At 36.5% G+C, this 13,726-nt stretch overlaps 1 protein-coding gene across 1 annotated transcript in view; it reads left to right on the forward strand.

Annotated features, from left to right (window-relative positions):
- The first annotated feature begins 180 nt into the window (after window positions 1-180).
- The window catches only part of fhdc1 (FH2 domain containing 1), a 30,157-nt gene continuing 16,611 nt past the window's right edge, over window positions 181-13,726 (forward strand). Inside the window, exons 1-2 of the mRNA XM_077232219.1 lie at window positions 181-316; window positions 11,087-11,944. Of these exons, the coding sequence (XP_077088334.1) occupies window positions 11,507-11,944 (438 nt within the window). The 5' untranslated portion in view covers window positions 181-316; window positions 11,087-11,506. The remainder of the gene's footprint in view (window positions 317-11,086; window positions 11,945-13,726) is intronic.

Consider the following 13,726-nt stretch of genomic DNA (forward strand, 5'->3'; position numbering starts at 1 on the left):
TGTCTGAGCAGTAGGCTATTATGTTACACTCGTCACCAGCGAGTGACATACGTCAAACTCGACCAGTCCAAGATTCACCTGAACCAGTCTCAGCGAGCGCGCGCTGCTCATTCGCGATATCGCAGCACACAACGTGCGCATGCGCAGTGTGTCCGCTGGCTGTAATACACTGCAGTTTGGAGAGCGTCGCTGCAGCGCTGGAAGCGCAGAATGCCGGTGATACCGACACACACTCACCTACCCTCGGATACACGCACCTGCCGCAACAGGAAAAAAAAAAACTAGTAGCCTACATCTTTTCCTTAAACTGTACAAGGTAAGTTTTTTTAACGCAGTTTAATGTGCATGTTTAGATGCGAAAATTTCGTTTTGCTACTAATTTAACGTTAGCTACTCCTCTTTTGCTGTTGAATGATTTGTTTCTTCTAGCGATGTCCTGTATAGATATGCGTAGGCTATGCCATTCATTCATAGACCGACCGAACGGGTTTATTCTGGAAAAGCATAACTTTAATATCCTACCCGTGATTCTTGCATGAACGCAAAGGCATATTTCTGCTTTTTGAAACAATAATAGTAATTGTAATATTATCAATTGAAATATAGCTCAAATATATAGTGTGTATATATATATTAGTTCTGTGTCATAGCCAAAAACAGGAGTATTTAATGTGCGACCCTGCAAGATCACGAGTCGAGGAGAATATTAAAGTTATGCTTATTATGCTATGTGTAGCCTAGGGTATAATATGCTACGGGTAGTGTAGTAGACTGACAGCTGTATTAATTTATTGATTCTGCAATTTCGTCCGTAATTCTCCCTGTCTTCCCCTTTTGGTTTAATCGATCCACCCTGTGTTTCCGTCTCATTAACACTCAGGTTTTATTCTGTAACCTCCAGTGTGATCGCTGTCACGCCATAGGACGCATCACTAAAGATCACAGTATTTCTGGTGTAACCTCACTGCTCCCATGAGTCAGTCACCTCTCTGTAATCTGAACATGTTGTTCAGCATTTAATAAGAAAAGTCTACCACGGTTCCTGCTCAAAAGCCTTCAGTGCCTCCTTTATTTAACCCTATTGTGCCTGGAACATGGTCTGTAAACATTACATCATCTGAAATCTGTCATAGTCACACAGTATAAATGTGTAGGCTACTGACAGGAGAACTGTACGTACAAATAAATAAATGTGAAGTTTTCTGCTGCTGATCAGCTTTTCTTATTCCCCGCAGAGACCCTTAGGGCTGTGTCTAGTGCTTTTGTGCTGCTTTGTCACAGGTTGTGATGTGCTTTATTGTAATCCTCTGAAGCCAGCTTCTTTAGTGACCCATCCCATTTCTCATGGTGAGATGAATTGGAGACAATCCATTCAGGAGTTAGGGAACAAAGCTTAGGAAAAAGTTTTCCCTTAGGGTGAGGTCAACGGGGGAGGGTGGTTGTCTGTTGTCACATTGCCATGGTAACACACCCTAAAGTAGTGGAACTCGATTGGTGGAAGCCCCCCTAAAGTAGTACTGACTTGATTGATTACCGTGGCAACACATGATTGGGAATTCGTGGATTGTTTTGGGTTCTGATAGTGTAGCTATTTCATGTTTTTGGTAAATTGCATACAAGGAATATCAGAGTGGATATTTGTAAACAATAACATTCAAAATTTTAGTTAGTTTTAGTAAGTGTGGCTTGCTTAGTCGGGGACACTTAATATTCAACACAATTATTGATCAGCATGTATTGACACCATTGTATGAGAACTGAAGTGAGCTGGACAATGACATCACTGTTTTCTCCTGAGCGGCTGTATGACACTATTTTCTTCTAGATCTTCTACAGCCAAAACAAACTTTGTTGCATTATTTTCCTGTCATCCGTCAAGCGTCTTTGAAACAATCTGTATTGTAAAAGCGCTAAATAAATAAAGCACTTTACTTGAGTTAAACAAAGACATATTAAAGATCAATTTTCTATTCACAGACAGAACACAGAAATACAGCATCTGAACCGGAAACAACACTGTGCCTGTCTTGCAGTGTAATTTTACTATTATTTAATTTTAATCTTAATAATGTTATGTTCTTTGTCATTTTTTTTTTGTTTTATTTTTTGTTTTTAACATTCCTATTTAGCTATAATGTATTTATTATTTCGGTTTGAGAAGTTTACTTATTAAACTTATTTTATTTCAATTAGTTACCAAGTTTTTTAAGTTTAAGTTTTCATCTAATAATGAAAACTTAATTAAAAACATTTATTATTATTATTATTATTATTATTATTAGTTTTAGCAGTGTTAGTTACCAATAACAACACTGCCGTCATGACAGTTCCAGTTGTTGTTTTTACTTAACCTGTCTCAACACTTCTAATGGTCTCTAAAGGGACTCTATTCAGCAGCAAGCGTCTAGCTCTTTCATTTGCACACACGTAAACATCAGGTGTTTGGACTTCAGTTTCCCCTCCCACCTGCTGTCACCATGGCAACCAAAGGGCATCCTGTCGTCCCACTGGCTGATTCACTTCCTTGTATAAAATGGCTAGAAAAACTTCAGAAATCTAGTAGTATTATTAGTTCTATTGCTCTACTAAATATTAAATGTGATTATGCTACATATCAAGATGTAGGCTATTAGGATTATTTTGGTTTTCTGAGAGGTTTGATTTACACCCGTGTGCTCTCTTTGTATGAGCCCATTTATATTTTATTGCAGTCATTACACTGTCTACTATTACTAGCTGTTCCTATGGTTTCTAAATCATTTAGTGGAGCTTGTAGTGGCCGTGGGAGACAGACAATCTTTTTTGGTCAAAGGGCAAGTCAGACCAAGTGTGTGACTGTAATATGAGCATGCGTGTGCTTTGCTAGTCCTCTCTAGTAATCGAATTGGGTCCATTTTAGCACATGTGAGTGTATGTGAGAGATTACAAACTAAACACTCATTCAGTTCACATTAAAGTGAAGCATGTGAAGAATTAGCATTTTGCCCACCACCAGTCAATATGCAGCATCTGTGATTGACAGCAAGGACCATTAGTGCAGACTCTAGTCGGTGCACTTTTAAAGTCCTTGTCCCATGCAGGAAGGATGATCTTCAGGGCTCAAACAGCTTTAAAAAGAACCTATAGACAAATTCTGGGTTTCCCAGAAACTTAAAGGGCACATTAAAAAAACCTTCTCGCATTTGTTCTGACGGATGTTTCAGATTTGTGATGTACAGAAATTGTCACACTTTGTTAATTAGATCATCCTGGAACTTTGCTTCTTTGAGCTCTAGAATATCCCTGTCTACTACAGAATCTTTGAAGCTCTTAGATTTCCCTGAGTTCTGTCTGGTTACTTGTTAGGTGGTCTTTGTTGCTGCTTTATTTACCTTCTCTAATGGCCATTTGCGATCAATAGAGATCACTAGACTTTGAAAGGCAAGCTTTCTCTTGCTGGATGCTTACCACCTCCCAGCAGCACCGTTTCAGTTAAAATATCAGTCTTTACATTATGTAATTTTATGTCAATTTATTATATTATTACCCAGATGGCTGGGTGCCCTGTTTTAGGGGATTTTATTTGTTTGTGTATTTTCTCCTAAAGTTCTCCTGAATGTATCCAGATGTGTTTCATGTCTGATTCCCTCTTCTTTTTCATCTAATCTCTTCATTATCTTCCTCTCAATCTGTATTTGGGTCAAGCTTCACCCCTCCCCCAGCTGTGGTTAAATTTTATTAGGAGAAGATTCATCATAGCCACCAGAGTGGAGAAATCATGGTGCTATGCTATTACACTTAGAAAACAAAAACATTTAATTTGTTACATTGTACATCCATATTTTCACCTATACAGAATTCGATCAAGAGGTTTATAATCAAAGATACACTGCATCTTGATCTCAAAAATGATGGTACTTCCAGTGTTTATGTGGTTCTGTGCATAGTAGAAACTATCCTACAAAAAACCTCCATAGCACATATCTGTCTTTTTCTCACTTCTTGTGTCCCACTTTGTGAATGAATGCAGGATGAGAAAATATCCAAGCACTTTGATGCTGCCAAACCAGCCTGTTCACAAACAGACCAACACCTCAAATATAAAATAGGGCCGATTCTAGTGACCTCATAAAAAGAGTAATATCAGGGCAAAACAATAAGGATATTTTCAACTAGATGTTTTTAATGTGACAGAAATACTGATAACAGATATATAGAATTTAAATATATAATGCAAATATAAAATATTAATGTTTTTCATTAAATGTTAAGTTACTTTACAAAACATTACTAAGTTTTTCATTTACAATTTGACCTGCAAATTAAGCAGCTATATAGGCTACTAAGGACATTAAAGCTATATTTATTTTAAAAAATACTGTAAAAAAAAAAAAGATTGACTTATTGATGTTTTCTAAATGATTTGCTATTTCATCAATCCTCAACTATGTCAACCAGTTATAACATTTAGGGTGTGTTCACATTTGGCAGGTTTGGTTTGATTAAAAAGAACCCTGGTGCGATTGCTTTGTTAGTACGGTTATTTTGAATAAGTGTGAACGCTGCCATCCGAACCCTGGTGCGCACCAAACAAGAGGACTGAGAATGCTGAATAGATGGGTCTCTGTCCACTTCCAAATAAACTCCGGTGCAATTCGACTGAAATTTGAACTCAACATGGACCAAAGACATCTAAACGAACCATAAACAGGACGTGATGTCACAAGATGTGACACTAAAAAGGACAGATTGCTCGAGCATCCCTGGTTCTCATCGTCACAAATGTTGTCCATTACAGTTCAGTACAGGTGTCAGAACCATGTCTCCTTGCAACAGATCTTCATTTGTGTGTACATCACATGCAAGCACATAATGAGCTCATTTAGCCAGCACACAGCATTGTTTTGGATTTTTAAGTTCCGTTGAAAAATGTACATCATAAAAGGCGTTTTTTGTTGTTGTTGTTTTGTATTTTTTGGTTCATTGTTAAAATTGTCAATCTGAATGTATGTGAGCCAGGACTAAATGTATCATTTTCTTTTTTGGTTCTTTTTTTCCCGAAGGGACCAGGAGAACCGAACTACCCCCAAGTGTGAAGTGTGAACACCCAAGTGTGTAGTGTGTTATATTTTTATTAGCACAATTTGCAACAACAATATTCAATTTAATATACAATATTTTAATAGTAGTAGATAAATGTGGCCTCAGCTACTGACTGGTACAGTCTTGATTGCTTTGATTGCCTCATGTTTTACACATACATCAAAATGTATATTTTACACAATTATAAAATCCTTTGTGATTATAACAACCGGAAGATGTAAAGACAGTAAAGACAGAGCTTGAGGCAGAGCTTTTGCAAGGTCTGAAATTTGACAGCTGGTACAGTAGATGATCAGCCACACTATCACTGTAATATTTACTCAACAAAATAAAGATGGTCTTCATGGACTATTTCCTACCCTAAATCATAGAAAATTGCGGTATGCATTTGAGAATTAGTGAGTTGTCATAAAATGTCACAACACAAGATTCGCACCTGCTGGATCACCTGCTGATGATTACATGTTATGGCTTCTACAGATGATGATTCCCCTATAATTAGCCTTTCTAATCTAAATCATCAGCATTCAATAGCTTTAAACCATCATCACACTTTGACATTTAATTAATGTTTGATACAGAAACGACCTCATGATTTGCATAGCTGATGATGTTATACTGTGGTCAGTATGTCTGGGTCTCAAACAAAACCAGTGGCTTTTACAATGTTCCTTTTAGATTATTTAGCTCGCCAGTCTTTCCCTTGATTATGAAAGCAGTGTGTGTTTGGACTTTGATATATGGCCGATTTACAGAGAAACACTAGCACCCGAAAACACTGAATCCAAAGCATAAGCACCATTAAGACATTAATACTTGAATCTCCTTAAGCATTTCTTAATCGCTGTGTTTTTCCTCAAAGGTTCTTTGTTTTTGGTGCTGTTCATTGCACCCAAATATTCCACTGAAGGTATTAGATAATCGTTGTGTGGGTTGTTGCCTTGGGCCTCATTTACCAGACATACTGGAAATCAATCTACGAGCAGAGCGTTTATCAATTGAGTCAGGTAACTGGGCAAGACTTTGTCTGAAGAGTTGTGATAGGGGTAGAAGACTTACCATTTGTCTGTGTTTGTGTGTAGACAGACCCAAGGGCAAACATATCTACTGTTATGCTATCTGAAAATGAATATGAGTGCACTTTTGTGCATCTGCTGCCTCTGAGGGTCTTTTGAATGATCACTGCCACTAACTACCCGGCAGTATCAGTAACACAGTATCCTTACCTCACTGAAAAAAAAAATGTTAGTCTAAAAATGTTGAATGCTGTAACATCTAAGATAATTGATTTTATTCAAGTCAAAAAATATTATTTAACATCGTCCTAAACTTTTTTTTTCAGCCAAACCCCTTAGATGTAAACTGTTTACTTTAAATATCCCCTGAGATTTATATTTAATAAGTTTATATTTCAATAATTTAACAACACATTCACATGTTCACAGATCTCTTTTGTTGATAATAATATAATAATAATTATACATAATAATTATTATAATATAATAACTAGTAGTAGTTGTAGTAATAGTAGTGGTGGTTGTAGTAGCATGTTGTAACTCGAAGTATACTGTAAGAATGAATACTATTGTAAAATTACAATTGTACTGTAAAAAAAGGAAATTTATATTTGATCATTATAATAATTTGACTCTGAAACATAAAACTATGCATGTACATTATTTTGTTTTTGCATTCAAAATAATAATTATTATTAGCTTTTCATCAACTCCTGTTTGGGAAAACCTGGGTTAAAACTAAGTGTAAGGGGTAGATCAGGTAGAGATTGCTTTTTACAGTGTTGAACAGAGCCTTTGAACCAGAATAGAATGAGTATTCTTCCTGGGAAATTTGGTTTTCAAAACAAGATCAAATTTAAGCATTTAACCTATGCTCCATTCAGTTTATTAGATGATTCTTTGCAGCCATCTTTTCCAAAAACAAAAGGACTAATCACTAACAAACAAACAATCAGAAATGTTTGGAGATTTTCTCAAAAGGAGGTCAGATTAATTTGCTAGACTCCCAAGCATGTGAACAGATGTCTAATGGTCTGGGTACAGTGTGTTTGTTTATTAACACTGTCCCAATCTTTCTAAATGTGCTCAAATATCCATTAAGTATACTTAAAATTGTCAGCTTTGTGATGAGGTAGATTTTAAATCACAGTACCGGAGTCCTGCTCCCAGTTCGTATTAGAAAGAGGCTTAGCCTCTTTTTACAAACAGCCTCTCTTTTTATCAGTGTAATTAATGAAGTATTCTCCTGTCCACATCATGTGATGTAGGCCAATCATGGCAGTCTGCATTCTTCATTAATTAAAAATATATATCAACACAAAAACAAGGACATGCTTCATTGTTTAAACAAGCTTAAATAAATTGTATGTGACATGATCTGGGAAATCATACCACTCCAAAATGAGGTAAACATTTAGGATTGGCAGCAGGCACAACAATATTAAAGGGATAGTTCACCCAAAAATGAAAATTCTGTCAGTATTTACTCACCCTAACGTTGTTCCAACCCCGTAAGAACTTCGTTTATCTTCGGAACACGAATTAAGAACTTTTGATTAAATCTGAGAGCTGGATCACTCCTCCATACTAGTCCATAGGCTTCTTCAGGGATTGAAACTTGCCAGCCCCGAAAAGTCATTAAAGACATCGTTAAAATTGTCCAAGTGACTATAGTGGCTCAATCTTAAGTTTATCAATCGACGAGAATACTTTTGTGCGCAAAAACAAACAAAAATAACAACTTTATTTCAACTATTCATTTCCTTTTCTTTGGGCCTCTAGTCAGTTAACTTAATAGCGTAGAGCTACGTCACACGTAGGCTCACTATTGGCCGACGCTGGTCATGTGTGTGATGCGTGTGACGTACAACAATAGAAGCTTACGCTATTACACTAGTGAACTGACTCGAGGCCCACAGTCCCAAAAATATCTTAATTCGTGTTCCGGAGATGAACGAAGGTCTTACGGGGTAGGAACAACATGAGGGATGAGTAAATACCCTATGAGTATGAGTAAATAATGCCTTTAAATGATGTCACATATGTTTAAGTTGTGTGAGAGAGAAAAAAACATTATAATTACAGTACTGGAGGAGGCTGATCATTAAAGCAATTAGGATTTAAAACATGGAATCAACAAACGTCATCAAGCAAGCAGGATTGAGCTTTCATATGGAATATTTAATGATCTCTAGGTATGGGTGCTGATCAATATTTGTATATGAATAAAAGTCTAAATTAAATCTGTTCATATAAAGTTGATGATGAAAAGGGTAACTTTTTGAGCAATGTTGCTGGGCAATGTTACCATCAATGGGCAACCAGATGAGACATAGGGACCACGACCAAATTATCCAGATATAAATTGATTTCCCATTTTCAATGGGAAAGTGCCCAAGCAACAACCGCTCGGCAGGATTGCCCAGCAACATTGATGAAGAGAGCGGTGTCCTATAGATTTATTTGTATTACTTTTTAGTTTTTTTTGTCTTTTGTACTTTTTGGAGTGTGAAAGCTTTGGCTGATGTGTTGACTTTCAATGCATGGACATACAAAAATGATGAGAGAATATTAATATTTTTTTAAATACTTTCATTTCTGTTCACGATTAATGGTAGTCTAAAACAGCATGGGAGTGAGGAAATGATGACATCATTTTGGGGGGTGTGAACTATCCCTTTGTTCATTCATTTCGTGAACAGTGTTGTTTCCTTCATGTTATTCTCATGAGTAGCCGATTGGATTTGTTGCGTTCTTTAGATTTGCTGGGCTTTGTGTGTTTGTGTTGAATCGCATTATTGTAGTGTCTGATTTATCTTAAAATGATTGTTACTTTAATGTGCCCTCAAATGGGTTTTCAGCATGTTTGTAAATGTGATGTTATAATCGTTAAGAGATTTGGTGCGGTATATCTGGGTGTGTTGCTGTACACTGTCGCTGACATTGCAGCAAAGACACCACTGTGGAGAGGAAGAATGTGTTACAGAGTGTTAACCCTGTATTCTCTTCTCTAGCCAACATAGTACATGCTCATTTAGGATCTGAATACACACATATAATATTTATATTTGGTGAACTTTAGTTTAGGGTCCAATTCTCACTATTAACCAGTTGCTTATTAGCATGCATAATACTAGGATATTGGCTGTTTATTAGTATAAAGCACATATTAATGCATGACCATATTCTACATCTCTTAATCCTACCCAATACCTAAACTTTTTTCTAACTATTAATAAGCAGTAGGAGTTTATTAAGGCAAATATTGTAGTTAATAGTTAATAGTGAGAATTGGATTTTATACTAATCTTATTTCAATCGAATGTATATAAAATAGCTGTAGATATTGAAATAAAGTGCATGGTTTTACTCAGGCTAAGTGGTAAAGCCATGTTAGAACATCATACAGCATAACCCTTATGAAGAAGATGGCTTAAAAAGGAAAAACACATCTACTTTTACACATGAATTAATTATACAAAGTAGCTGAGGCCTAACTCAGCTGAACCAGCATGGAAACAGAGTCTTCCTGTGACGTCAATTGTCTTTTAATAAGTAAAAACCTAGAGGATCGAATGAGACCCTGTTAACAGGTTGTAGTATGATGAGCTCTGGTTTACAGCACTTGGTGTCTTATTTTCTGTTTCTAGAACATCCACCACACCACAGCTGTACAAACCAATAACAATGGACCATTTTAGGGTTCAGTTGCAATTAACCTTGTTAGTAAAAACTTGATGTTAGTAAAAACAGATTCCCGATAAGACTGTTCAGTCTGACAGTCAAAAGTGCTGTGGCATTTTGCCTTGGCCTCTCCCAGCAGACAGCAGTATGTCTCTCCTTACAGTAGGACATAAGACGAAAACCAGTGTCATTTATTTCAGTCTGTTCACTCGATCGCTGTGATACAGAGACACCTGCATGACAAGACCTGAGCCATATAGTCATCTGATACTGTAAAGTGCTGATCAATGTTAGCTCTTGTAAATTATATGTATCAAAATAATAGATAAGCTGCAATATCTTTTGTTTTTTCAGAGCTTTGGTTGCATATCTTTGCTAATGTCTGTGAAATGACTGCTTTTTGTGGATTGGTTGTTGCCTGGTCTCCTTGACAACCTCACTGTACTTTGTAGGCTGTTTGATGTCAGTTGCTTTGCATATTCAAATAACAGATGTGGCTCAAGTGAATCACCAGTATGAAAACTATTGTAATTATGTCATTCACTATTTAATGGCTAAACTTTTACCAAAATTTATTATATAAAATATTATATTAATTTATAGTGCAGTTCCTTCCTAATGTAAATTAAAAACAATGTTTAGATCATTTACACCTTGAGCAAAGTTATTGTTCAGTGTTCGTCATGATTTTGCACACATTTTACTTACATTTTTAAAGGTTTTGTTTTTGTAAATAACACTGATAATACAAGTGAGTTTTAGAGAGCGGTTTAGTCATATATTTAATTCTTATACCTGTCCAACAAAAAAAGAAGCAACTTGAGTCTTTATTACTGTTTATGACCTGAACCATACTTAAAACACTTGTTATAGAACTATTATGAGTATGAGAAATAACTATTTATTTCTTAATGTGTACAACGTTTTAGATTAGCACCAAACTACTGTAAGTCACAAGTTATGTAACTACTGTATAATTAATGTTATGTAAAGGTAATGTGCCAAATTATTTTGCCATGAGACGTACAAATCCCTTGAAAGTGCCTTGTGTGAGTTTTCATTAGTGAAGATTTGATTCATCTGTCAAGATCATTTTTACACATATCAGGCTGGCCCCAATGCCTTCGGACAAACAATAGCATTTGGCATTTTCCTACTGGGGCCTTTTCTTGTGTGTACAACCACATCTCTTTTGATGTCTGTTACTTTCTCATTTCCTCTGTTTTTAGGTTCCAAGTTCATTCGCTTGACTGCACCTCAGTAATTTTGGTTTTGAATGTGTGTGTGTTTTGTCCTTCCTGCAGATCCAAGGGTTTGACCTCTGACCACACCGCAGTGGGTGAAATCTTCGAAGTAACAGCTTGGCATTATGGGACTATGTAGAAGAAGTGAAGACAAAATACATGAGAATGTCACGACATTGACCTAAGAAGACTGCGAAACATCATCGTGTCAGAGCCATGAGTCAGTCGACAGATTTTTGCAAAACAGTTTTGTTCTTTGCACTAAATTCTAATTAAGAATGAACGCCGCACATATTCTGCTTGAGGTTGTTGATACAACTGTTAGTTGTTATAATAGCGACTATGAGTGAGAGAGACCTTGGGACTCCAACAGACACCACCTAGAATCAAACAAACTGTTTTATAAAAAGGTCTTCTAGAAACGGGGCAAAAATTCCCCTCACAGCCTGCCCCTCCGGGACTGGTGTCATTGCTAATGTAATGCTTGTCATGGCCAGTCTGACTGCTCTGGAGGAGTCGGCAAGCAACTGTACCACACCAATAGTAAATCCACTGCCATTTGAACCTTCTACAACCTCTACAAATGACCCTAGCCATGGACATGACAGCACTTCCTGCCCTTCGGCAGTACCTCCACCACCGCCTCCACCTCCTCCACCACCACCCCAGGCACCAGGTCAACACGCTTCACGCAAGAAACGACGGGTACGGAGCTTCTTTTGGAAAACCATTCCAGAGGAGAAGGTTAGGGGTAAACCTAATATTTGGACTCTAGCAGTGAGACAGCAGCAGTATCAGATAGATGTAAAGACAGTGGAGGAGCTGTTTGGCCAGCAGGAGGAAGTTCGAACCCAGACAAGCGGTGGACAATCTCGTCTTGGGAGATCTAGAGGTTCATTTAAAGAGAGCAAGGATGAGGTAAGGCAACCTGTTTAGAACTGAATCATTGCTTGGAATATTTGCAGTTAAAGCTTATTAGACAGTGTGATGTAGGCTATCTTGTCTCTACAGTATATGCATATGTTTTGCGATTCCATGCAGCAGTCGTGAGACTTACTATTTCAATTAAGTTGGCTGGCCTTGTGTTGAGATTGCCCGATATTATCAATTATCAATTGATATTACCAATACTGCCAGATATTAGAAATGCATCAATATGGAAATAATTACTTAAATACTGAAGCAAGAAACCGATAAATTGGCTAATAGTATATTAATATATAAACTTTGTCCAATGGAAAAATAGATACATTGTAATGTATGGTAAAAGGTGTGGTTGCCAAAACTTTACTGTAAAAAGGCTTACTTACTGTCCGCCTGTAGTCAAGGTAATGTTTTTTATGTATCGCTCTCTACAACGTCGGACACACAGTAATTGATTAGCCTTTTGCTTGACCACGTTATCCAACAGCTTATAATGTGTTGCTAATGTTGCACAAACCATGTTCCCGTTCGCCAGACAGTCAGACAGCTGCCTTCTAAAAATCAGTATCCCTCGAAATGCTTAGAACTTTAGTAGAGAAAGGCATATAGTTCATTATAATACTCGTAATGTACATCACATACATAATTCACCCGCTATTGCTAAAAGAACCCAATTTTTCATATCAACAGAAAAATAAACCGGGATAACCTGGCTTCTCTTGAGACTCCTCTGCTTGCAGCAGTTAATGATATGCTAAAGCCCGCCTGCACGTTGACGTGATTGGTTACTAAGTAGTTTGTGACGTCAGAAACACAAGCTATTTCAAACCGTGTTTTTGAGACTTTTTTTCACTGAAGTTTTAAGTTAAAAAAAATTCAGCAATGGTGTTGAGATGAATTTGCACATTGCAAGCATATTAACACCACATGGACATTTCACCAACGGGGGGTTTTAAGGTTTTTTTACTGGCAGAAATTTAAATGTACAGTAAAATGTATCGAAAATTTTGTTAATATACCAAGTGACTAAAATCTTTTTTTTTTTTTCATTTATAGTATACTGACATCTCCCTTAAAAACACAGGTGGTCAAAAGAAAACCACATGAATCAAAGTTCATCACAGGTAGCTTTTCCACAAGCTGACGTAAAAACTATAATAGGTGCACACAGTGTCATACAAAATACAAAACACCGTCATGGTTGGTAACACACATGACACTAAAATAACGCAATAAACATTCAGTTAACAGCATAAAAATTACAGAAAACAAACTTCTCCCACAATCATGTAGCAAATGCTGGCCTACAATTAACCATTCGTGTAAACTATTTTTTTACACATCTATGACCAACTTTCTTTTATAAAAGTGTAGAGATAAATACTTTCACAAATATAGTAAATAATAAAGAAACGTGCCATGGATTAAAAAAAACATACATACTCAAAGTAAACATTTGATGTAATTTGTGTTTAATAATAGAAAGGAATAATAGACCAAATTTGGGCCCCATGATCATTTTGCTATAATTTATTAGCTTAATTTTTATTTTACCTATGATCCGATACCTATAACCAATTTTGAGAATCTTCTTTCGTTTTCTCTGAATTCTAAAAAGCTTTGGCTATAGTTTTTATTTTTTAATCTGTGGTCTTCGGAAGTCATTGTAATTAATCCAGTTATTCTGTGGAAAGAATATTAGAAAAATCACACGTTGAGCATTTCCAATGTGCTCTGCAATCAGACATAGACTTGGGTTAGTAATTATTTAAGATA

The sequence above is a fragment of the Siphateles boraxobius genome, unplaced genomic scaffold (genome assembly GCF_051911475.1).
Source record: "Siphateles boraxobius isolate OS27281-9 unplaced genomic scaffold, OSU_SipBor_1 17, whole genome shotgun sequence".
NCBI classification, from domain to species: Eukaryota; Metazoa; Chordata; class Actinopteri; order Cypriniformes; family Leuciscidae; genus Siphateles; species Siphateles boraxobius.